The following is a 26,730-nucleotide window of genomic DNA, read 5'->3' on the forward strand; positions in this document are numbered from 1 at the left end:
ATATATATATACATATACAAACCCTACAGTAATAATGGACAGAAGTGGACATTTCTGGCTCAATGCACAAGGGAAAAAGCCTTATAATTGAAATCTACAGATGCAAAAATGCAAATATAAACATATAAAATGTAATAAAATAAAGTTTAATGTGTATTTCAGATGATTTATTCCATTAGGCTGACATGTTATAGAAGCAAAATAATTTATCAGTGCATGAAAAAACTCTGAGGTTTATGGATTTTACTCCATGTCTATTATATTCATACTCTAGTGAACTAATAAGTTATGCAATTAACATTTAGTAGATATACTGTACACATTTGAAAAATTACCTTATCTTCGGGGTATAAAAGGAAGTGTTGATACACATTTATCTCTTAAAAGACCCTTTGATATGTCCAAGCTAATCTTTAAATAGTAAATACGGCTACATTATGTACATCTGCAGTTCATGTCAGTGTGAAGAATCAGGTGAGACCAATATAAATAAAATCATCTGTGTATTTTGAACCACACACAAAAAAAAAAGACAAATACATTTTTTCCCTTAACGGTCACAAATATTAACAGAAATTGACATTTATAGAATTCACTGGCTCATCCTAAACAATTGTACTTATTACTTTTTAAATGTACCTTAAAAAAAAAAGACTAGTCACATGACCCAAAAATAAAAATAAAACAGCATGATTCATTTTTTTTTTTTATGGCTCTCATGATTTGATTTTTAAAAACACGTTTAAAAGAATAGAAAAGGCATAAAATTCTTTTTCATCACAAAGTCCAGTTATGAAAAATAGAAAAATAAAACAACAACAAAATCAGAATACTAAATATTTCTCCATAAAAATATAAAACATACAAACACTGACTTGCATACATATGAACACACATGATCCTCACAGTCGGGACGGAGCATGCATTGAGACTCGGTCACTATTCAGAAGTTTGTCCTCAATGTACGAGACATCAGTTCTCAGTCTCATTATGTGCTGTTGAGTCCATGAGGGCTTTCTCTTTCTTCTTTTTCTGGACAATAAAAGAGGAGTAAAAGTCATTTACTCACAGAACTCAATCAATTAAGAGAGATTTATTTCAGAATGTCAATTAAGCATAATTAACCCTGTAAAGCCTGACATACTAAACAATAGCAAATACTTCCGATATACAGTATATTAGTCAGATTTTTTTTTTAATGGAACAACTTTGGAACTTTTAGACAAAATCTAAACAAAAGTGTGCATGTGCATTTTTTATTTAGTTTCATATTTAATACATCAGGCTTTTATGTCTCATGTGATACAGTGAGAATAATAATAATAATATATTTTATTTGTAACGCACTTTACATCAATTTAATGACCTGAAAGTGCTACACATAAAAACAGGAACATTTAAAAAAAAAAAAAAAAGATAAAATAAATAAAATAACAGCACTGTTAGCCATAAAAGGCTTTTCTAAAAAGATGGGTTTTAAGGCCTTTGAGAATATAGAGCTCAGTCGAGTTTATTGAGACGCACAAACTGAGTTTACCGATAGTTCACAAGAAAACTGCTCGTTAGTCCCACAATCCTTCTGAATACGCAATTTATGAAACCAACCATCAATTTTACCTTTTTTTGCACGACCAGCTCCTCGGCTGGATCAGATACAGGGGCGATTCCCTCCGTTTCGTCTCCTTTCTTCTTCTCTGTACATCATTTCAGCGTGAGAGGGAACATTGAAGAAAGAATTGAAGGATGCCATAAAAAAATGATGTTAACACATGCATATGTAAGGGTTAATGCCCTTCGAGATGCCCATTGTCAGGTATTAAGCGAGTTGGACGGTTTCCTCCGCCGTTAATACCTGACAATGGACACCTCGAAGGGCATTAACCCACTTATACCATGGTCACTTGCCAAAGAACACATTTTTAAAACATTAGTTTATATTTTACTTAGTTTTCCAATCAAAATCTACAGTTATAACAAACAATAACTTGGTTTCCCTGGTTACGCCTGACGCTTTATTTAGCAACCGGAGATCCGCTCAGCTCAGTTTAGCTAACTTACGAGCCAGAAAGTTAACGTATTTTATGTCAAATTCTCCAAAAAGGTTAAAAGAAATAACGAATTCGCTCGTTGTATTAGTAGGCGTAGTATAACCGCTAACTAGATGTTTGTTTTGATGCAATAAATTGTAAATGGATACTTTGACTGCCTGTTGCTATGGTTACCCACAGCTGATGTAGCCAGCGCATTCGAAATTATTTATTAATTTCGAACGGTAAACAGTCAGTTTCACCAGGGCTGCGTCCGAAATCGCGTACTTCCATACTATATAGTATGCGAGAAACAGTACGCGAGCAAGAGTAGTATGTCCGAAATCGTAGAATTCGAAAAACAGTAGGCGAAACGTACCCGAATGACCTACGACTTCCGGCGAGATTCTGAAGTGCGCATACGATGGTATACTATCCCATGATGCCATGGGAGAGGAGTGGTTGTCGTTATATTCAGACTGATCTCATGAAGTAGCGTGTGTATGACACGCCAATTCGTATTTCCATTTTTGGATAATCGCTTTTCAGCGTGTTTATGAACGCCGTTGACTTAAAGTTATTACTGTATATACAAATATACGACTTACCTCAACCCCATCCCTAAACCTAACCGTCACTGGGGTTAATGGCATTTATGACTGTTCCCTTACCATCCTAGGAAAAAAAGAGACTACATCCGCTCCCCAGATGTAGAGCTACATTTTGCTTCGTGTCGCGCGGACATCTGACGACGTGTACAGACACGCGGAATCACTCGGACGTTAATGGCGTAGACATACACCCATACACACGGATAGCTCAAAATGTGTCGAGATAACACGCCACTTGACTCGAAAGTGGCGTGTATGTTTACGCAAAAGTCATGATGTCATGTTGAATGATGTCTCCGGAAACCGGAGACGCTGTTTTCAAGTTAAGTACTTTAGAAAACACTTTTTTTTCTTTGTGGTTAAATTGTATTTCTTTACATGAAATAAGCAAACGATTGACTTGTTAAAAATTTAAATAATGCGAGCAGCTGACCGACGCCGCCTCCAGATTGTGAGCCCGAACGACATAAAAACGCAGATGAAAACAAAAAAGCAGAACTAAAAACATAGCTAGAAACTAAAAATTTTTAAAATTGTTTTGAGCATGTCACGTGACAATTACAACATGGCGCATGTAGTACGTCCGGACTCATTCATACTATATTGAATGTACCGGTTGCGAAGTACGTTCTTATTTAAATGTAGTACCTACTCACATAGTACGCGATTTCGGACGCACCCTGCAGCCAATCAGAATCGAGTATTCACCCAGATCATGGTATCATTTTAATTACTCACTCTTTTTCTTTTGGCTCAATGCAGCTTCTTCTTCTTCTTCTTCTGGTGGAGGAGGTTGGGGAGCATCTGCATTGTCACCCTTCTTGTTTTTGCTCTCCACTTTGGCCTCTGGCGCGGCAGGAACGTCACAAGCTTCCTCCATTTTGGGTTTTTTCTTTTTCTTTTTTTTAGACTCGGTGTTTAGCCCTTGACCGGAGGTTTCCTCATTTTCCAAACCATCGGCAACATCGTTTTGAGATTGACGACTTTTCACAGGCGTTTCTGCAGGAACGTCAGGCTGGATCTCCACGCCGTCGGCAGCCATCTTGCTTTTCTTTTTTTTCAAAGAGCGGTTCGCCGAGTCGAGCTGAAGGAGGTCAGCGTCTGACGGGACTGTTTTGGGCTTTTTATTGCTAGTTTCCACCTCACCAGGTTCTTTCACGGCTTTAGCCTTTTTAGCTGGCTTTTCAGACTCAATTGTTTCTGAAAGACTTTCACTAGCCTTATGTTTGGATTTTTTAGATGGCGTTTCAGACTCAAGAGTTTCTGAAAGACTTTCACTAGCCTTACATTTGGCTTTTTTAGATGCTGTTTCAGGCTCAGTTGTTTCTGAAAGACTTTCACTAGCCTTATGTTTGGATTTTTTAGATGGTGTTTCAGACTCAAGAGTTTCTGAAATGCTTTCACTAGCCTTACATTTGGCTTTTTTAGATGCCGTTTCAGGCTCAGTTGTTTCTGAAAGACTTTCACTTGTCTTACGTTTGGCCTTTTTAGATGCCGTTTCAGACTCAGTTGTTTCTGAAAGACTTTCACTTGTCTTACGTTTGGCCTTTTTAGCAGGCTTTTCAGACTCAATTGTTTCTGAAAGACTTTCACTAGCCTTATGTTTGGCTTTTTTAAATGCCGTTTCAGGCTCAGTTGTTTCTGAAAGGCTTTCACTGGACTTATGTTTGGCTTTTTTAGATGAAGAATCAGGGTTAACGGATTCAGATGTTGTTTCTTGGTCAATCTCAGAAGGAACTTCAGTTTTCTTGGCTTTACCCTTCTTAGTAGGCGTTTCATTAGGAACGGGCTCCGCAACACTTTTAGACTTCTTATTTTTCACTTTCTTTGAAGGCGTCTCCGATTGGTCCGTCGTAAGGTTGGTTTCTTCACAGTGAGTTTCCACAGCAGCTTTCTTACCTTCTTGAGTGTTTGAGGGACTGTTGTCAGTTTCAACATCACTGGCTTCAGAAAGGCCTTTCTTTTTTTTAGCCTTTTTAGATGGAGTGCTGGTTTCTGAGGTACCTTTTTGCTTAACCTGATGTGAAAAACTCTTAAGTGGCTCAAAATGTGGTTCAAAATGAACTCTTTTAGGGGTCATAATGGCTTCTGAATCTAATACACCGACCTCTTTAGTTCCTTTCAAAAGTCTGTTTGTTTCATGATGTTCTTCCGCTTTCTCCGTCTCATCCTGATCACATGAGTTGTTGGTAGTTTTATCTTTAGTTCTTTTTGGGGTCTCAACCACATCAAGACCTGAGATGCTACTATTTTTCTTATTTCCAGTCTTTTTCTTGACTTTAGGAACTTCATCTTTCGTCTTTTCTGAAGTTTTAGATGCATCGGTTGTTACAGAAACGTCATCGGATTTGGCCGTCGCTTCGGACTTTCCCTCCTTGGATTGGTTTACCACTTTCTTTTTTGTTCTCGGCTTCCTTTTCGCCCTGGTCCTTTCTGGGGTCTTCCCAAAAGATTCGTCCAAAATCGAAAGAACGTCCATTTTCTCTCTGTCGACGTCTGGTAACAAAAGACAAACTTTTATGGTCATATTTCTGCTTGAATCTCATCACATTGCACCCTTACATTGAAAATGAATGGGAAATACACTGCCCAGGCAGAAGAAAAGAAAGAAAGTTGCTGTTTTGGATTTAAATAGACAAATGCTATCTATGATTGGAATATTATGTTTGCAGTGTCACAAGCCCCAACAAAGGAGACGACACGTTGGATAATGATCAAAAAGGAATAACATTTCTAAGAGCATAAAATAGGAAAAAGATGAAATGAAAACAAAACAAACAAATTAAAATAACCTATTGTATCCGTTGACGTTTTTATTATTTTTCCGTTTATTCTTTTTCCGTTTCGACTCTGGACGTCTATGGCAACGGCTTGCGGGAAACTTGTGAAATTTTAAAACGAAACAATTCACATCTTGACGTTGGGGTTTTGTGAGCTTCCTCCATCTCCAGGACAATACGATATAAACTGAAGCATTTCTATTGTGCATTTTTAGTTTTTTCTCACCTGAGAATTGAGAAAGCAGTCTCCTCCACTTATCCACGTCTAAACTGGAGTCCGAGTCCGAATCCGAGTCGTTCCCAGCGGCCGGTGGAGGAACCACGGCATCTTCTGAGCTGGAGTTGTTTATTTTCCTCGGTTTACTCCCAGTTTCATTTTTCTTCTGTTTCTGTGGAATCAATGATGAATATTTCAGCAGACTTTTGTTGGTATGAATAAAACATTTTCGGTCATCTTTAAATCAAATACCGTCGATTTGCCCGCTGTTCCTGCAGTTGTATTGTTGCCGACAGGTTTTTTTGTATTAAGTCCTGTACACACACACAGAAACAAACTATAGTTCAATTCAATGTGCATTTATTTATATAGCGCTTTTCACAATACACTTCGTTTCAAAGCAGATTTACAGAAAATTATGAGTCCATATCACAATTTACAATGATCTGTTATCGGAGAAAACTGGAATATTATGTATTTCGGTAATGTACATATACAAAATCACAGTTAGCTAAGAAAAATTATAAATTTAAACAATGTAATAATTTAATGCAGAAACAACAAGCTCACAGTTGAAACTCGAAAAATTATATATGGTGCAAAATATTTATATTTAAATATATATTATATAATATTAAATATTATTAATATTTAAAATAATATTTATATTTAAAATTTATTGCATAATATATTTATTTCAGTAATTCAACTTAAAAGTTGAAACTAATATATTATATAGACTCATTACATGCAAAGTGAGATATTTCAAGCCTATTTGTTATCATTTTGATGTTTATGGGAAAACCTTTTCACAATATTCTAATTTTGAATTTGGGTTTTCAAAAGCTGTAATCCATAATCATCAAAATTATAACAAATAAAGGCTTGAAATATCTCACTTTGCATGTAATGAGTCTATATAATATATTAGATTCACTTTTTAAGTAGAATTACTGAAAATAAATTAACTTTTGCACCATATTATAATTTTTTCGAGTTTCACCTGTACTTATTTGTTAACAAATGATTATGACATTTAGAAAAATGTAGGCTGTGTGATGGTTACAAGGTGGCTAAGACTGTCAGATTTGTGGCTTATGTTGACAGCCCTCAGATAAAAGCAGCAACTTCTGCACAAACACACATTACACAATATGAGGATGATATTAAAGGGATAGTTCACTTTGAAATTAATTTTTGGTATGTTTTAGCTTACCTCAAGAGCATCCAAGATGTAGCCGTCTTTTTTACTGTTCATTTTCTCACACAAACCCCTCGTCTCGTGTCTTAGGCCATCAATGTGTACTTACATTTACGAGTCATTAAATCATGTTTAATTTGGACTTCTCTGTGCATGCTTTTTAAGGTGGTGACCATAGACCTCCATTATATGACTGACAGACAAGAACGGTTCGACCTAAAAATATCAAAATTGAAAATACTGTGGAAACAAAGACACCTACATCTTGGATGCCCTTGAGGTAAGATAAAACACACCAAAATTAATTTCAAAGTGAACTATCCCTTTAAAAGCGACGATTCCTTTACCAGCAGAGGGCGCTGTGACCTTAGAAGAACCCTTCGGTGCTTTAGCTGGACTCTGGAGCTCAGGAGTTTGGACACCTGCGGATACGAGGAGTTTCTGTGAGTTACTCAATATTACTGAGCCCTTAATGTGGGTGTTGAATTATCAGTGCTTATGCTAATATCCAGAGGGCAGGACAGTCAGAAGAAATCAGTAAATGGTGGTAAACATGTTTGATTTCTATTAAAATGGGCTGTCGAACATTCAAGTACGATCTTTCAATCAATATTTTACACATGATATTACATTTTCACAGTATTATTTGGGTCTATACAAGAAAATAAAATGTATAGCTGCATTTTTTTTTATATTTTAGGTCTTGTATAGACCCAAATAATACTATGAAAATGTAATATCATGTGTAGTACTGTAGGATGTATTTTTATTTAGAATTGTATTTTGATTTGATTTACTTTATTAATCCCCCCAGGGGAAAATGTATGTCATAGCAGCACAAAAATACAAATTTATAATTTATAATATATAATAATAAACAACAACATACACAACAGCAACAAGTCTTATTCTCAAATATCAATTTTTCAAAGCATTATGATTATATTCGACCATCATCTGCATATATTATATTATATAACACTAATTATAAAATCTAATTGCACATGTGATTTTTTTAATCAATGATTTTAATCAACTCTATTTATTTAAGTTTAGTAGTTACCTTATGTTTTTAATTTATTTTTTACATTTTCACACCACTTTTTTTTAATTAAATAAAGTTAAGTGTTAATTGAATCAAATACAGTAAGTTATTTTAACATGACGTGTTGATTTAATTTTTTTAATCAAATTTATTTGTGTACAGTAGTTTAATCATCTTTATTGATTAATTTATACATTTTTACACTCCCTTGTTGAACATCCCTGATGCACAATACACAATGGTTCCCTATGAACCTTCTGGCAAACACACACTAAGTTAGATAGTGAAGCGGGTGTACATACCAGAAGGCACCGGCGGAGTATCTCCATCATCTGAGCTGAATGCATCATGTTAGGAGAAAATTATACATTAGTTGAAGTGCTTTTCAATATAAGTTAACCCATAATATGAAACACACATGCACTGTTACCTTGCCCACTTGTGAAAGATCTCACTCAATGACACTTTCACTTCTTCAGTTTCAACCTGCAACTGACAGACACATTCAAGAATTCATATTTCTATGCATATCACACTTCTGAGCTCTACAGATTATTGTGAACCGATGCATGAACAAACATCTTATTTGGTGCTTCTATCTGTAGGCTACTGTAATAATACAGTATATCACAGTACAAAGTGCACTGGCACTACATGCTTATTTTCTACCACCCAGGTCATATGTAACGTTAATGCACACATGCATGAAGCCCTGTCTGTGTTGTAGAAATAAAGCTTTAACCATTCAATTGCATGCATTACGGTGTGTGTTGATAGGCAGTGATTTCAGTGTGGCTGTGAACTGATAAAATACACTGGAGTTGGTGAATGCATTAGATTTAGTTCGACTTATGCACCAGCTTTATTTGACATCTGATGAAAATGCATGCATGCAAAAACAAACAAACACACAGTCTCTTGATTTACGAACATGCACTCTTACTGACAGACACACACACACACACACGCATAAACATTTCTGCACCTTGGGCGCGTGCTTTTTCAACACGTGTGCTGCTTTCTGGTAGCCGTTGTCCTTTAAATGGTGATATATTAAATTGATCAGCTCGTCTTGCGTTGCGTCTGTAATATTTGAGGTCATGTTTGTGATGGCGGTAAATTAAAAAAAACGGACGCTCGTGATACTTATGAAAAACTTTGCTGCATGTTTCTATTTCCGGTACGCTAGCGCAGCCTCCAAGCGCATTCCTTCACTCTGACCCCTGAACTCTCGCAATGCGCGCACTGCATCGTGGGAAATGTAGTTTTTTAAAAGTGTGTCGGAAAGATCGTATATTACGAGTTGAACGAACGAAACATGTTGCAAGACACTCCTTTAAAATCTTGCCATGATTTTTTACGTTATTATTTTAATGTTTATGTAAATAAAAGTGCATATTGATCCTAATTTGATTTGTTATTTGCTGGTTTTCGACATATAACTTGGTGAATTGATTTCATTCTGTAGTATTAGTAGCCTACTTTTTAAACAGGATTCTGTGATAACGTGATCATTTTTTCATCTCTAGTTATGATCAACTTTGATGAACTATATAAGTATCTGTTTTTTTTTTTTTTACAATGTAATATGCCAAGTAGCAGCCTACAATTTTCTATAACAAATGTAATTTCTGATTCTGTTCTTGACTCTGTCATTTAAGGGTGACATAACTATAATTTTACTTTATATTACATAATCTATGAGTGATGAAGATGTACTATAGCACATGTTTTGATCTGAGAGACATCACGACCAACGCATGACTGGTTTTGTGTTACCTGAGCAGTTCAGTGAGGTCGCAGAGTCAGCGCGAGGGAAAAACTGCTCTGTGAAAGTGTAAAACCACAAACACAATCAAGACCAATCAGATCCAGACATCCAAACCCGCCAGTGTGGTGAAATGAATGTGAGCAGGTGTGTTTGGATTAGGGTTTGAGCTGTGGAGTGTGTGTGTGTCAATATATTTATTTTAGGGCGATCCAGCCCACTCGTGTTTACGTGATAAACCTAAGAAAAGCAGCAGTTTTCAAGTTTCATGACTCTGATGAACCTGACAGTAACTTTTGGCTCGGTTTGCGCGTGTAATGAAGGAGAAAGTCTTCACTGGTGAGGGTGATGATGGTGAAGCTGACGGGGTGTATCGAGTAATAGTGTTCACAGAGCTCCATTCATGAGGATCTGAGGGAGAAACACGAGATTTTGTATGCCAGGGGTTCAGGGTTTGGCTGGTTATAGCGTCTGCGTTATTACATGCTGTAACTACCATTTATGTGGGCAAACATTTCTCTATTGATGGCAATTCATCAGTCATTGGCCTATATATTCTGGCCAAGGTGGACTAATAGATTTTGAGCCGTGAAAGTCACCATGAAACAGAAGCTGCAGTTGACCTATGGCCAAGCCACGCCCTCAAACGCGATGAGCCAATCACAGTGCACAGTGAGCTAACCCACTCGGACATTCTCTGCTTCCACGTCCATTGAAATGCATTGCAGTTAGTCAGTTTTCATTCATTTTTTCTTGTCATATTAAATTTAAAATGGTCAAACGGTGTGTATGGGGTACAACTCCGACATATAGGTTCCCGAGGCTGGGCGACGGTGTGTATTTTTTACCCTTTCCTATTAAAGCCACATCTCAACCGAGATAAGCGTCTGCTCTGGATTAAGTTAACACCAACTAAACGTGGATAAATTAAACAAGGATGTCTACATCTGTTCTAAGTTAAGTAAACAACGTACAGTGTTTGAACGTTATCTTTAAAATCTCTAACGTAACGTTAGCATAACATTAGAAAACGTCAACGTTAGCTTCTAGCTGCGTTGTACATCATGTCACTTAGCTTCATTAACGGATCTGTAAATAACCGCGATAACAAATGTTAACAATGTTTTGCTGAATGATTCATATAAATACTGCAGCAGCAAACGCTGATGGCAATGATATGCGGGTTATGACGTTTACACTGTGACCTGTACATCTCTGCCTGGAGCTGAAGCTTTTCATCGACCTTCTCAACAATAAAATGATTAATATAACCCTCCAATGCATAGTTAAGGCCCTTTAGGTGACTTCGAGATGATATATATAATCTTTCTGCCCCTAAAAATCACCAATTGCCTCCTTTGACATGTCTCTTACATCGCGCCCGTCCCCGAATGTTGTTGACTGTGTGTCCGACTCCGTCCGACCGTCCCAGTGTGTGGAGGGGGCGCGGCTTAGCCATAGGTATATTATGGTTTGCTATTGGTGGATCTCATGTGAGTGACAGGTTAAAGCTCCGCCTACATTATCAGAGAAGAGGAGAGAAGTTGTTCCGATTCACGATGAATTTAAAACAATAATAAATGCGCATGGATTAATCATTTATTTAAAAAAAAAATACAGCATAAATAAAACATTTAATTGTCAATTTTGATTCTCTGGTGATATAATTATCAATTTCATGATTTTAAGTCCCCTCCAAAAGTAAATGCTAGCAAAATGTTTTGCGTTTGGAACAATGTCGTTTTAAATGGCTGTCAATGAAGAATCAAGCTTTTTACTGTAAGTCCAAATGAATTTCCTTCAAAGGAATAAATTACATTTTAGATAATTTATTACTGTATTTCCAATGGAAATCAGTTATTTCAAATTGTAATGATGTAAAGTTTTTACTGCATTTTGGATCAAATAAATGCAGCATTGGTGACTTCTTTTCAAAAACATGAAAAATAATCTTATGTGTGATGTGTAATTTACTAAACACATATTCTTTTGTATCCCAAATCTAACATGTATTATTTCTTTAATGGTCAGAGAGAAAGATGAAAGGGAATAATTAGAAGAGAGTCTGAGCACATGTTGAATTTGGCGTTGTGTGTGTGTGTGTGTGTGTGTGTGTGTGTGTGAGAGAGAGAGTTATTAAAAACCCTTCCCCTCACACCAACACTAACTCTATTTAATCATCTCCACCACTTCCAGTAAACCGACACACTTCCAGCTTTCAAAGGATCTCCGGTTTGCATTTGAGGGCTTTTTTAATTTTACAATTTGTAAATGATTATTGAACAGTTTCTGAATCTTTTGGTTCTGCTAGTCCATATTCTTTTCTAGAGAGTGTGTGTGGATCTACAGAACGTCATCCAGTCCTGAACGTGTTTTTGTGCACAAATGACCGATGTCTGTTTTGATATAGAAGGTAAACACTGAGTGTGTGGAAGTGCTTATAGATGGAGAGGTAGAGAAAAGTGGGGCTGTTTTCAGGGGCGTTTGCTTGTCAGAGCTGCTCAGACCATGAACTGTTCATTCGGGGAATGTGTGTTCGTTTTATATCCTGGGGAAACTCAATCTTGTTTTTGGATGTAACATGAGCAAACGTTTACACACACACACACACACACACACACACACACACACACACACACACACACACACACACACACACACACACACACACACACACACACACACCAAGAATTTTACTCTTACAAACAGTGAACATCATTGCAGTAATGTAGGAGAGACTATTAATCTGCATAACACAATGCTTTATAAAAGTCACTGTTTATACCCACACACACACTCACAGAGACACACACTCAAAAATAAATCAGAAAACAGCACTAAACATGCTAAACCTCAAGGATCTGTGCTGCCACATGTAATTTAACAAAAGATTCACGAGTTCACACTCACTAATGATCAGAGAATAAAAATAGTTATGCGTATTTGGCGTGCTGTCCGGGGGGAGGGCTCCGAGCTCGGAAATTGGGCCCGAACCCAGAGTACTCCCCCCCGTATCTCTGTTTAGGAAGATAATTAGGCAAGTGTGAGGAGATGGGGTGGTGGAGGGATGCTGAGAACAGTCGAGGAATAAGGGTGAGTCAACTGTGTGTTTTTATAGGCTTTACTTGTGCTGATTGAGTGAACCAGTTGATTACTGATTGCTGACAGCTGGCTGACTTGATTGTTTGATCATTAGAACGTGATCCTCCCGAAACTTGTTAATAAAACATCGATTCACGAGTTCACACTCACTAATGATCAGAGAATAAAAATAGTTATGCGTATTTGGCGTGCTGTCCGGGGGGAGGGCTCCGAGCTCGGAAATTGGGCCCGAACCCAGAGTACTCCCCCCCGTATCTCTGTTTAGGAAGATAATTAGGCAAGTGTGAGGAGATGGGGTGGTGGAGGGATGCTGAGAACAGTCGAGGAATAAGGGTGAGTCAACTGTGTGTTTTTATAGGCTTTACTTGTGCTGATTGAGTGAACCAGTTGATTACTGATTGCTGACAGCTGGCTGACTTGATTGTTTGATCATTAGAACGTGATCCTCCCGAAACTTGTTAATAAAACATCGATTCACGAGTTCACACTCACTAATGATCAGAGAATAAAAATAGTTATGCGTATTTGGCGTGCTGTCCGGGGGGAGGGCTCCGAGCTCGGAAATTGGGCCCGAACCCAGAGTACTCCCCAAAAAGCAAAGTAAGTAAAGGACAGCCGCCTGCTTAAAGACCCCCCGAAAAGAGCGCAGAGATTGGCGGGCTGGCATTTCAAGGAGAGCCTGGTAGTTTTGGCTGGGAGAGCTCGCGGTGTCCGAACGGGAGGGTTCTTGTGGCAAAGGTCCCGGCATCGGTAAGCCTCACCAGTCCTGAAAGAAAAACATAGATGCTTTACTGGGAGGGTTAGGCTATGTCCACTGGGAGGTCAATACTCGCTGGATGGAGGAGGAGATGAAGATGCTCGACCAAGGGAGCTCTCGCTGAGTCCGCTGGGAGATCAATACTCGCTGGATGGAGGAGGAGATGAAGATGCTCGACCAAGGGAGCTCTCGCTGAGTCCGCTGGGAGATCAATACTCGCTGGATGGAGGAGGAGATGAAGATGCTCGACCAAGGGAGCTCTCGCTGAGTCCGCTGGGAGATCAATACTCGCTGGATGGAGGAGGAGATGAAGATGCTCGACCAAGGGAGCTCTTGCTGAGTCCGCTGGGAGATCAATACTCGCTGGATGGAGGAGGAGATGAAGATGCTCGACCAAGGGAGCTCTCGCTGAGTCCGCTGGGAGATCAATACTCGCTGGACGGAGAAAGGGGAGATATGCGTACCTGACCAGGAAGGCTATCTCTGGGTCCGCTGGGAGATCAATACTCGCTGGACGGAGAAAGAATAGATATAAATAATTGACCGGGAAAGCTCTCGCTGTGTCCGCTGGGAGATCAATACTCGCTGGACGGAGAAAGAGGAGGTATAAATACTCGAACAGGAAGGCTATCACTGGGTCCGCTGGGAGATCAATACTCGCTGGACGGAGAAATAATAGACATAAATAATCGACCAGGAAAGCTCTTGCTGTGTCCGCTAGATCAATACTCGCTGGACGGAGAAAGAGGAGATATAATTACTCGACTGGGAAGGCTGTCTCTGGGTCCGCTGGGAGATTAATACTTGCTGGACGGAGACAGAGAAGACATAGAAGCTCGACCAGGAAGGCTCTCGCTATGTCCGCTGGGAGATCAATATTTGCCGGATGAAGAACGAGAAGGCATGGAATGGATACTCGAAAAGTTTTTTTTTTTTTTTTTTTTTTTTTTTTTAACCAATGAGGATTTGGTGGGCTTTTTTGACATGGAAACGATTAGTTCTGATATAAGTTTGGAACGCGTCTGAGGACCATCTTCCGAGCGCTTGGATCTGTTGCTGAGAGAGGCCTTTTTGGGCTGCTGAGGTTGCTGCTCCAATGCGGAAGGAATGACTGGAGAAATTCTCTGCTGGGATGCCTGAAAGTTGGAGAACAGATTTTAGGTGTTTTTGGAACCAAAAGCGTGTCACGGGTTTGTTAGAATCGTCGATGAACAAGGGTTCGAGAGGGGATTTTGCATGAGAGTTTCTCAGTTGGAGGTAGGCTAATATAGTTTGGAACGGTTGAATTGGTGACGAGAGGTTGAAAATATATATGAAGTGGCCTTTTTTGGTTTGGTCTGTTTTGCTCTGTTTAATCAGAAACGAGATTGTTTCGTTGTCGAGCACTGAGAGATCTGAGATGTTTGGGTGGATTTTTGGGTCAAATCTGGAAGTGATAGCCAGTTCAGAGCATCTTAGGAAACCAAAAAAGGCTAGAATGAACATGGCGTCGAGTGTGCGGGAGGTATTGAGGGATCGGTAGCCTGTGCGGAGGGTCTGAATGCATTTAGTGAGAATATCTAAAGTTATGGGTTGTCTGGTATCCGGGCGGGTGGGCTGGGATCGTTGGATGCCTTTAATCAAGAGGGAGGTTTGTGAATTATTTATTTCCGGAGAGGGGGCGCCGTGGATCAATTTGTGAAAAAATTGGATGCCGCTTAAATAACTTTTGATGGACCCGACTTGGAGGTTTTTGACACTGTCGAGGTAAGAGATAAAGGAGGTTATTGTAAGGAGGGAAAAATCAGGGAATGGCGTGTTATAAGAAAGGTGGAAGGCTTTAAAACATCTCCATGCGGTCACATAGGATTGGAGAGTTCTGGGGGAAACAGCTTGGAGAATGGTGTCGAGCGATCTGTTGAGGAGGGATTTTTGCGGGTGAGTTATGGGAATATTAATTCCGAATAATGAGGTACTGGAGTTGGGAGCTCGTCCGCCTCTGGAGCCAGCATCCTGAATTTCTGCCATAATCTGTGCTCGGATGTTTTGAGTCACCGGGGGAGGCTCCAGAGCGACGGCGTTTGGTGGAACTGGCATCGGGGAAGCTGTGAAAAGAGAATATTGTGATTTGGCATTTAGAAGAGAGCTGTAAGGGAGAGAAGCCTGGGCTGCGACTGTCGGCGGAGGCAGCCTCACGCTTAGGTCGGCCTGTGGGGCTTGAGAAGGAAGATTGAAATAAGCACCAGAGGGAAAAGGAGAAAATGGATGAGATGCCTGAGCCTGTGTTGCAAGCGGAGGTGGTCTTGCGCTTGCTTGGGCTGCAGGCCACTGAAAAGGGGAGGGGTTAGTCGCAGGAAACTGGTGGAAAGTTTGAGCCTCTGCCGCTAGCGGAGGCAACCTCACGCTAGCGTTTGCTATGGGAGCCGGAGGCCACTGCAGAGGAAAGGGGTTAGAAACAGCAGGAGGAAAAAACTGGGAAGCGGAATGTGAGCCGGCGGGCCCAGCTGTGAATGGCGCTGCGGCGGGAAGCGCCGTGCTGAAAAGCTGAGGTGAAGCGAGAGGCGAGTGATGTCTCGTGGCGGTGGAATCTGGAGCGCGACCCAGGCTCGCAGAAATCCTGGCGCTCCGGGCCGAAGCGCGCGGAAAACCAGACCTTGTACGGGAAGGTTGCAGAGTCGGGCGAGGCGAGTTCAGGGCCTCGCGAGAATTTCCCGGCCTGCTGGCCGCCTTGGAACCTGGGGTGGATCTAGGAGAGATGTTTGATGATTGCAAGGTAACGTACATGTTGTAAAGTTGCACTTTAGTCATCCTGCGCGAGGGCTGAAAATCTGAGTTTATCAGCGCTTGTCTTAGACTCAAGACTGTCCACTTTTCAATAGGCGGAATCGTTGGCACGGCCGAACGATAGGAGGACGCTGGGGAGGAAGCTGGAGTCCTCGCCGGTGGAGGTGAGGGTAAGCCCCGGCGTCTTGGCGTGCGAGGAGTTGTTTGTACCGACCGGCGCCCACGAGATGAAAAGTGGGGCTTGGAGGCGGTATCAGGTGGAGAAGTTGTCCTGGGGCCAGCTGATGGCGGCGGCGCATGGTTGAGGTCGTCATCGTTTGGTGAAAGTTGCATTTGGGACATCTTTTTGCAAAGCAGTACACCAAATGCTGAGAACAGTCGAGGAATAAGGGTGAGTCAACTGTGTGTTTTTATAGGCTTTACTTGTGCTGATTGAGTGAACCAGTTGATTACTGATTGCTGACAGCTGGCTGACTTGATTGTTTGATCATTAGAACGTGATCCTCCCGAAACTTGTTAATAAAACATCGAAAGGTGGTCATGCATTGAAATAGCACATCAATCAAAACATGCATTCATTCTGTGACCAAAGGAATGTGGAAGAGGTGCTATTTATTTATAATCTCTCTCTTATAAATAAATATTAGACATCATATTTAGTGGATTTATGTGCAAGTTGTTCTATTAACAGACTGATGTAAAAGCGCTTGCGTTTATTCTGAAGTGTCAACAGTGAAGCTGCAGGAATGTGGAGGTTTGAGCTAAAACTGACATCAGAGATGATGGTGGCTTTGCTGTTGTTGTTTTCTGGGGAAAGTAATGTGTGTTTTATGGACAGATATTTCAGGTAAGGGAGAAAACTTGGATAGGACGCCTCTGTCCCACTTGGCACAGCACGGGAGTGTAGTTTTCAACCAGTTCAACTCGGTGACATTTTATTTGTTAGGAAATGTATTTTCTATTTACTTTTATTTATTTAATTGTAATAAATTGTCTGCTTGTGTTGTGTGGAACACCGCTTGTTGTGCTCAGTTCCCATTACAGTTTTCTGTTTTTTTTTTTTTTACTAATAGTTTTTTAAAGCCAAATATCTGAGCTGATAAATGCCACTGACCGCTTTATAATGCGAAATGGCTTTAGATGAAATATCTAATATTTGTTACATCCCTGTCTTGTTTAATCCCGGAGTCTAAGGATTCTTTTTTTGAAGTGTGTTCTTTATTCCACTTAATTATGTCTCAAGTGCAAGTTCTTATTAAAGTTACCATATGTAAAAAAAAAAGGGGTTCAATTTACGGTAAAATACCGCCAGAACTTTAGGGCATAGCAAGTACGGTAGCAAGTTTTTACGGTAACAAGGTTTTACAGACTCAACTTAAATTTACAGAAATAAACCGTATTTCATTATCTGATATAATGTTTAATGATCAATTAATTATTAATGTCTGTTTTAAACCATTGTAATACACTGACATCCAACAATCACAGCAGTGATGAGTCACATGATATATGAAAGCTCACAATGCTATACACTGTAAAATAATATTGATGGTTTAACTTAAAATTTTAAGTTCATTGAACTGGAAAAAGTGAGTTAATACAATGAATGAGAATGATTTAATCATCAGGAACTCAAAATTATATGTTATCTGAACTAAATAAATTATTTAAGTTGATTTGACAAAAGAAAAAATGTTGTGATTACTACACTGTAAAAAAAAATATTGTTGGTTTAACTTAAAAAAATAAGTAACCTGGGTCGCCTTAAAATTTTAAGTTGATTGAACTGGAAAAAGTGAGTTAATACAATGAATCAGAAACTCAAAATAATAAGTTATCTCAACTAAATAAATTCTTATAAAGTTGATTTGACAAAAATTAAATATGTTGTGATAACAAATCTTGAAAATATTTTTTACAGTGTAGAAGCTGCACAGTGTCATTCACTCAAACATTAAACACCATCATGGTAACACACATGAAATTTCAAAAAGGCAATAAACATTAATTTAACAACATTAAATGTCACATAAAACCCTAATGAAGATAACTGATTAGAAAAAGACTAAGCAAACTATGAAGAGACAAGTTATTTCAACAAAAATATACATCATGCGAAGCGTCATGCAGGGAATTGTGGGAATGTCAATTTACGGGTTTCCACTGTAAATACAATGAATTGTTCATTTTCCCTTTAAAAACTGTACATTTAACGGTATTATACAGTAAAATTACATGAAATTTACCATTAGATCTATCACAGTTATTTAGTGTCACCAATTAACAGTTTTACACTGTAGCATTTTTACAGTCTTTTACCTTTAAAATCATTATCAATTTTACAGTACACTGTAAAAAATATTCGTGATTTTAACAGTAAAAGACTGTAAAAATGCTACAGTGCAAAACTGTTAATTGGTTAACAGAAAGTTTCCGTACTTTATACGGTAAATAACTGTACAGTTATTTTACAGTAAAATACCGTTAAATTTACAGTTTTTGAAAGTGAAAAAGAACAAATCGTTGTATAATTTACAGTGAAAAAACGTAAATTGACATTCCCACAATTCCCTGTGTGACACTTCACATTTGATGTATTTTTGTTGAAATAACTATAGTTCCTTATAGTTTTATTGTTTTTTTCTAATCAGTTATGTACATTAGGGTTTTATGTTACATTTAATGTTGTTAAATTAATGTTTATTGCATTTAATTTCATGTGTGTTACCATGATGGTGTTTAATGTTTGTGAATGACACTGTGCAGCTTCTTTATATAAGTATTACTTAAATAAGTAATCACTTAGGATGAGATGTGGTTGCTCAAGTAACTCTCATAACTTCTGTGATGATTGATGGTTGTCAGTGTATTACAATGGTCTAAAACAGACATCAATAAGTTGGTAAATCAACATTTTATCAGAAAATAAAATATGGTTTATTACTGTAACTTTTAAGTTAAGTCTGTTAAACCATTAACGTTCCCACCGTATTTTTAACGGTAAAGTTCTGGCAACCACAGCTGCCGGTTTTTTACCGTAAAATTTATGTTTTATTTTTTACAGTGTAGTATTTATTATGAATTATTTGTCTGTGCTTTTTTAATTCATATTCCTGATAATGTTGAATCAGAATAACTTCTTGCTCGCAGCAGCAATAACTAACAGCAGCAGAAATAACCAACAACAACAACAACAAGAGCAATAATATCATCAGCAATAATATCAGCAATAATAATATGCCATTTCCATTATATGCAAAATATTTAGAAAGTTGTCATGAACATCTTTTTAACATTTATTTTAAAAATGAAATGTTGACTTCATTGCACAATGTGTTGACAGATGTGTATTCTAAGCGAGCTTCAGTTTGTCTTTTAGATCTTATCATCAGCTGAGGGTGTGTGTGGCTTCAGGTGACTCCAGTGAGCTCCAGCTCATATATAATAACAACGCTCAACGTCCCAATAAAAGAGCTCTTGTGTGCACAAACACTGTCTCTGTTCAAGCACGGCTTGTACCCCTGGTCCCCCCTAAATACTTCCACGGCATGTTTTAATAGCAGGGGTCCTCAGGGGCCGCAGCTTGTGTTTGGAGATTAATAAAAACATTGACCAAATGTATAAAAAACAGCATGTTCAGATCTAAAGACTTGTCTTCCATTTATCGAGCTAATAAACAGGTTGTAGAAATGACTACATCTCTTGTATGAAATATGCCAAGCAGGTCATGATATGTCCATGATGATAAAAGGTCATATGGAGAGTTATGTACATAACTCCAAACCAGATATTTGGTTAATGCATTTATTTTAGTTGAAATGGTGAGACATCATACACAGAGAGAAGTCATCTCTCCTGGATATGTGCAACATTGTTTTTGTGTGCATTATTTGTGTGCATAATGAAGTACTTGCATCGATAATTGGAGCATTAGACATTTGGCGCTTTATATTGTGCCATTGCCATATGTGTAACATTTCTGGGCATGTACAGTAAAAATACTGTATTATTTAGTCTATTGAACATGTATAAAAGCAAATACATAGTTACAATAATATAATAATATATAACAAAAAAAAAACTTTAATAAAACTAAAAAGCCAGTTTTATTTAAAATATTTTTATTTAATTTATTTAATATATTTTTATTTATTTAAAATAAAAGCCAGTAAAATACAGAGACAAAAAAAACATTGAGCCAGGGTCAACATATTTAAAATAAAATAAATTAAAGAGAGAGAGAGAGAGATAATATGGAAATGTTTTTTTTTTCTATTGTTATTTATTTTATTTATTTATTTTTCACTTTTATTTATCTACATACAGTATATCTATATATGTTTGTGTATTACTATTGCTTTGGCAATATTGTGCTATTTTACACAGTCATGCCAATTGAATTTAATTGAGAGAAATAGGCATCAAGTCCCTTTTTTCATTATAAAAAAGCTTTTAAATATTACTTTGTGTGCAACGTAAAGAACTTTACAGCTTTGACAATGCTGGAAGAAGAGATAGTAAACAAATAACCTGTCAGGTCTTTGCGAAAAATAATAAAAAAAAGACTATAGCCTCAGTTTATTTACGACTTTGAAAAACCATTGCAGCGAAGGCGCGTGCACCAGTGTGTGTGTGTTAGTGTGGGGAGGGGGTGTCTAGTTAGGGACGTAAGGAAGCTCACTACTAGAGTTTGAGACACAGCCAGACCCCTCACCGCGCGCACACCTCACGCTGCCTCCTCACACACACTTTGCGCTGCAGTTCGGTGGATCGTTCATGATTTCTCCTCGTGCCATCATGACAGAGTCGGCTCTATCAGTGCTCTCCGTGATGAGTTTGCTCAGTCTGGGTCATCTCTCCGAGTCCCACGAGTGGACGAGCCCGAACCAGGTCGAGCAACCGAACCATCCGCGCCCGCACATCATCTTCATCATGACGGACGACCAGGGCTTCAACGACATCGGCTACCACAACAGAGACATACACACTCCCACACTGGACAAGCTGGCAGCGGAGGGAGTGAAGCTGGAGAACTACTACATCCAGCCAATCTGCACACCGTCCCGCAGTCAGTTCATCACGGGCAGGTAACACACACACACTCTCTCTCTCGCACACACACGCGCATACACACCGAATCACTCACTCACTTCATCTCTGACACACACTCCCTCACTCTCACACACTGGGGCGACAGTGGTTCATGTAGTTTGTCTACAAACCAGAAGGTTGGTGGTTCAATCTCCGATTCCACCTGACCAAGTGTCGAGGTGTCCATGAGCAAGACACCTAACCCCAGCTGCTCTTGACGAGCTGACACCGCTTTCGGTGTGTGAAATAAATGGGTGAATGTGAGGCAAATGTAAAGTGCTTTGGTGGCCATTGGGTCTGTGAAAGCGCTATATAAATGCAGTCCATTTACCATTCTCACACACACACACACACTCACTCTCTAACTCTGTTGGAGCCATATTCAGAATGTTGTGCACTGCCAGATTTATAATTTGAGTAATGATTAAATTAGATTTATTTATTATGTATTGCAAAATATTATGCTTTAAAAGTACAATGGAATTCTGTTTTATGTTTAATATTTAATACTTGTACTAACCTAGTCAAGTACGTTTATTGACTCCACCCCTTTTTGACGCGTCACTACGATGCGTGAGTACAGGTGTTGATAATGAGATAGGATTGTTTGGCACAGACAGGTTAGAGTTTGGAGAGCAACAGTTTCTTCAATCGCATGAAATCATGTTACTGATAGTGTTTTCTTGAATTTCAACTTTTGTTTTGTTTGGAAAGTAAACCAGAGATTGCGATCAATAAATACGGCTTTTGTTATGACCCCATCTCCGTACGTGCTTAATGGACATAAGAAGATACTCCTCATCTAACCTCAAGAGGCTAAAATAATTAGAATATTAGGTATTAGCCTCTACACACTCATTGAATCTCACTTACTCATTGAATCACTCCATCACTGACTCAATCACTCACCCACTCACTCACTCCCTCACCCACAGAATCCCTCCACTGACTCACTCATTCACTCCATCACTGACTCATTCACTCTCTCACTAACTCACTGAATAACTCCATCACTGACTCATTCAATCACTCACCCACAGACTCACTGAATCACTCCATCACTGACTCAATCACTCACTCCATCACTGACTCAATCATTCACTCCATCACTGACTCACTGAATCACTCACTCACTGACTCCATCACTGAATCACTCACTCCATCACTGAATCACTCACTCACTTACTCCATCACTGAATCACTCACTCCATCACTGACCCACTCACTCACTCATCACTCACTCCATCACTGAATCACTCACTCACTTACTCCATCACTGACCCACTCACTCCATCACTGAATCACTCACTCACTGAATCACTCACTCACTTACTCCATCACTGACCCACTCACTCACTCATCACTCACTCCATCACTGAATCACTCACTCACTTACTCCATCACTGACCCACTCACTCCATCACTGAATCACTCACTCACTGAATCACTCACTCACTTACTCCATCACTGAATCACTCACTCCATCACTGACCCACTCACTCACTCATCACTCACTCCATCACTGAATCACTCACTCACTTACTCCATCACTGACCCACTCACTCCATCACTGAATCACTCACTCACTGAATCACTCACTCACTTACTCCATCACTGACCCACTCACTCACTCATCACTCACTCCATCACTGACCCACTCACTCACTCCATCACTGACTCACTGAATCACTCACTCACTTACTCCATCACTGAATCACTCACTCACTTACTCCATCACTGAATCACTCACTCCATCACTGACCCACCCACTCACTTCATCGCTTACTCCATCACTCACTCACTCATCACTCACTCCATCACTGACTCAATCATTCACTCCATCACTGACTCACTGAATCACTCACTCACTGAATCACTCACTCACTTACTCCATCACTGACCCACCCACTCACTTCATCGCTTACTCCATCACTCACTCACTCATCACTCACTCCATCACTCAATCACTCACTGAATGACTCCATCACTCACGCAACATGTTTGTGGACATTGGGTATTTTGGTTACATGTAAATATGGTAGTCATTCAGCAATAACCAGTACAACAATGTTTTGTAATGTTAATTTTCCCTTCCTCTTCCGCTCTAGATATCAGATCCACACGGGTCTCCAGCACTCGATAATCCGCTCCCGCCAGCCCAGCTGTTTGCCCTTTGACCTCCGCACATTACCTCAGCGTTTGCAGGATTCGGGATACTCCACACACATGGTTGGGAAATGGCATCTGGGTTTCTACAAGCGCGATTGCCTCCCGACCCGTCGCGGATTCCACACGTACTTCGGCTCTCTGACGGGAAGCGTGGACTATTACACGTATAAATCGTGCGACGGGCCGGGAGTTTGCGGATACGACCTTCACGAGGGCGAGAGAGTGGCGTGGGATCAGGGTGGACGCTATTCCACGCACTTATACGCGCAACGAGTGCGAAAAATCCTCGCCGCTCACGATCCTTCATCCCAACCTCTCTTTATTTTCCTCTCCTTCCAAGCCGTTCACACTCCCTTACAATCCCCGAGGGAATACATCTATCCGTATCGACGGATGGGAAACGTGTTTCGCCGGAAATACGCCGGGATGGTTTCCGCCGTTGACGAGGCGGTGCGAAACGTTACGTACGCGCTACGAAAATACGGCTATTATAAGAACAGCGTGATCATTTTTTCCACGGATAATGGCGGACAGCCTCTGTTTGGAGGGAGCAATTGGCCTTTACGGGGAAGAAAGGGAACGTATTGGGAAGGAGGAGTCCGTGGGATCGGATTCGTACACAGTCCGTTGTTAAAACGCAGGAGGAGAGTTAGCAAAGCTCTGGTTCACATCACCGACTGGTACCCGACGCTAATGGGACTCGCAGGAGGGAACGTTTCCCAAATGGAAGGGCTTGATGGATATGACATGTGGGAAGCCATTAGCGATGGGAAAGAGTCGCCACGATTGGAGATCCTTCATAACATCGATCCGCTTTACAACGCTGCGCGACACGGATCTTTAAAAAACGGTTTTGGGATCTGGAATACCGCCGTACAGGCGGCCGTTCGAGTCGGAGACTGGAAACTTTTGACGGGAAATCCCGGATACGGAGACTGGATTCCTCCTCAGATGCTCGGAAACTTCCCAGGATCCTGGTGGAATTTGGAACGACACACGGAGCGAAAGAAATCCCTGTGGTTGTTTAACGTGGCGGATGATCCGTACGAGCGCTACGATCTCGCAGAGAATCGTCCAGATGTTGTTAAGCAACTTTTGGCTCGGTTGACGTTTTACAACCGGACCGCCGTTCCCGTTCGATACCCTTCGGAAGATCCCAGAGCCGATCCCAGCCGAAACGGAGGAGCTTGGGGTCCTTGGGAAGGAGACGGAGAGAACTGGGAGGCGTTTTATCCTAGAAAGAGAAAAATCAAGAAGCAAAAGCGGAAGTATTGCAAAATTAAGACATTTTTTAGGAGACTTAACATTAGACTGATGTCAAACAGGATTTGATCCGACTCGAGCCACCAGGATGGTTGCTTCCCCTAGGAATGTTTTCCTGGTTGCATTCGCTCCGTCAGCAAGAACTCTAAAGTGACGTGAGCCGCGCTTGTTGTTGTGACTTTTATTTTGTCTGCGCTAAGAAAGCCAGAGCCTGAGCCAGTCGTTCTCCGTGTTCATCAGTTTACGATCTGTTTAATACGTTATTAGATAGAACTGTTGTGCATAGAAATAGACAGTAATGAAAAGTTATTAGCGTTTGCCATGTGGTTGATTAGCTTTTTTTAAAGCAAAAACTCACTTCATTTTTATTTATTTCCCCAGAAAACAAGACTTAACATCTTGCGTCATTTTGCTAATTTAGTAAATGCATTTTGATTTAACTTAAAACATTAGTTAGTTGTAATTAATTGAATCTGTTCGAGCTTGTATTGTATGTGACTATCTGTTTGTTTGCTGCTTGAATCGACAGGGTTTTAAAACACAATGTTTTGTATTATTATTATTATTATATATGAAAATAGTTCCAATAAAAAATCTCTTTTAAGTTTCCAGTGGACTGATTGCCCTCTAGTGGACACCTGGGATTTCTTTATTGAGATCAGAGGACAAATAAAAGTGGTGTACATTTGTTAGACTCACTAATAGCTTATTTCTTGATTTTGTTCAAGCATGACCTTCTGGGACTGTGCTATACAGTAACTGCTCTGACAGCATAAAGGCTTGTTACATGTGTCTTTCAGCGAAACTCATGTGAGAGAACCAGAAACCATTGAGATGCACTAATCTCATGACAATAGATTCTGTAAAAGGGGGAAAAATATGTATTTAAATGTTTTAAGTATACTAAGAATTATTTATACATTTATTTAAATTTTTTAAGTATTCTAAGAATTTGTTTTTATTTTATTTAAATGTTTTAAGTATTCTAAGAATTAGTTTTTTATTTCTTTAAATGTTTTAAGTATTCTAAGAATTAGTTTTTTATTTATTTAAATGTTTTAAGTATTCTAAGAATTAGTTTTTTATTTATTTAATAAAAATAAAAATAGTTTTTTATTTAAGTGTTTGAAGTATTCTAAGAAATAGATTTATTTTATCTATTTTATTGGTTTGGTTTGAAGTAGTTATATATATATATATATATATATGTATACGTATGTGTATATATATATATGTATATGTATATATATATATATATATATATATATATTATATAAATATTTATATAAATATATATTTATATAAATGGATTGAAGTATTATATATATGTATATATTAGCTACTTCAATATATAAGAAGTATATATGGAAAAGGATATTGCAAACACTTAAAAATAATGCAACACTTTTTTGGCATAATAGCTGGAAAACATTTTTTTTTTGTTACTAATAAAAACTGGCTAACGCTTCCTTTTACAGTCCAGTTACCCATGTAAATACTATGTAATTATTTTAGTTACTACAATTACTGGGTAATAACTACTAACCCTGAACCTACCCCTGTCCCATGTAGGCTACTTACCTTATATTAGCCAGTACTTTCTAGGTAAGTACACTGTAAGTACTGTACTGTAAAAGGAAGCGTTACCAAAAACTGTTATACATTGTTAACAAGAAAAGTAGCATTTTACATCAGAGGTTTCTGGTGTGGATGTTTTGTCAAATACTTACATCCTCTCGTACCGTATTTTAACACTAAGAGTCGCTATTTTGCCGTTTTAATCAGTCGCTTACACACGTCATTCTAAATAAATGTCCGGTTTAGCTGCTATTATAATCCATATCATATACAGTATAAAACTCAGTCCATAAGCCACACATGATTTAAAAATATAAGCATGCACAACTGATGCTATCCCTTTAACAGAGTGTCTCTA

At 39.1% G+C, this 26,730-nt stretch overlaps 2 protein-coding genes across 4 annotated transcripts; one reads left to right on the plus strand and one right to left on the minus strand.

The window, feature by feature from the left end:
* Positions 1–130: 130 nt before the first annotated feature.
* Positions 131–9,109, minus strand: llcp (lisH-containing low complexity protein). Of its 2 annotated transcripts, none has more exons than XM_039654925.2 (9): positions 8,867–9,109; positions 8,312–8,367; positions 8,184–8,218; positions 7,184–7,258; positions 5,888–5,949; positions 5,645–5,807; positions 3,377–5,134; positions 1,618–1,694; positions 131–1,032 (listed from the first exon to the last, which is right to left on the minus strand). In XM_039654925.2, the coding sequence occupies exons 1-9, from the start codon at positions 8,981–8,983 to the stop codon at positions 973–975; spliced, it is 2,403 nt and encodes an 800-aa protein (XP_039510859.2). In that variant the 5' UTR covers positions 8,984–9,109; the 3' UTR covers positions 131–972. The 2 variants fall into 2 exon arrangements, with proteins under 2 accessions (XP_039510859.2, XP_039510858.2); XM_039654924.2 differs by having other exon boundaries at positions 8,312–8,373.
* On the plus strand, positions 7,079–25,442 carry arsia (arylsulfatase family, member Ia). Of its 2 annotated transcripts, XM_039654927.2 has the most exons (4): positions 7,079–7,116; positions 7,187–7,279; positions 21,076–21,358; positions 23,471–25,442. In XM_039654927.2, exons 3-4 carry the CDS (start codon positions 21,102–21,104, stop codon positions 24,861–24,863), a joined length of 1,650 nt encoding a protein of 549 aa, XP_039510861.2. In that variant the 5' UTR covers positions 7,079–7,116; positions 7,187–7,279; positions 21,076–21,101; the 3' UTR covers positions 24,864–25,442. The 2 variants fall into 2 exon arrangements, with proteins under 2 accessions (XP_039510861.2, XP_039510860.2); XM_039654926.2 differs by lacking the exons at positions 7,079–7,116; positions 7,187–7,279 and having other exon boundaries at positions 20,920–21,358.
* Positions 25,443–26,730: the final 1,288 nt, after the last annotated feature.

Source organism: Pimephales promelas, chromosome 9, assembly GCF_988280905.1.
Source record: "Pimephales promelas chromosome 9, fPimPro1.hap1.1, whole genome shotgun sequence".
Lineage (NCBI taxonomy): Eukaryota > Metazoa > Chordata > Actinopteri > Cypriniformes > Leuciscidae > Pimephales > Pimephales promelas.

Bases quoted from the DNA above. Each gene is read 5' to 3' on its own strand.
- llcp (XM_039654924.2), bottom strand. From the start codon at position 8,983: ATGACCTCAAATATTACAGACGCAACGCAAGACGAGCTGATCAATTTA. The intron at 8,374-8,866 runs GTGCAGAAATGT...TGTGTCTGTCAG, and splicing joins TGAAAAAGCACGCGCCCAAG to TTGCAGGTTGAAACTGAAGA. The intron at 8,219-8,311 runs GTAACAGTGCAT...TGATGCATTCAG, and splicing joins ATCTTTCACAAGTGGGCAAG to CTCAGATGATGGAGATACTC.
- arsia (XM_039654926.2), top strand. From the start codon at position 21,048: ATGATTTCTCCTCGTGCCATCATGACAGAGTCGGCTCTATCAGTGCTC. The intron at 21,359-23,470 runs GTAACACACACA...CTTCCGCTCTAG, and splicing joins AGTCAGTTCATCACGGGCAG to ATATCAGATCCACACGGGTC.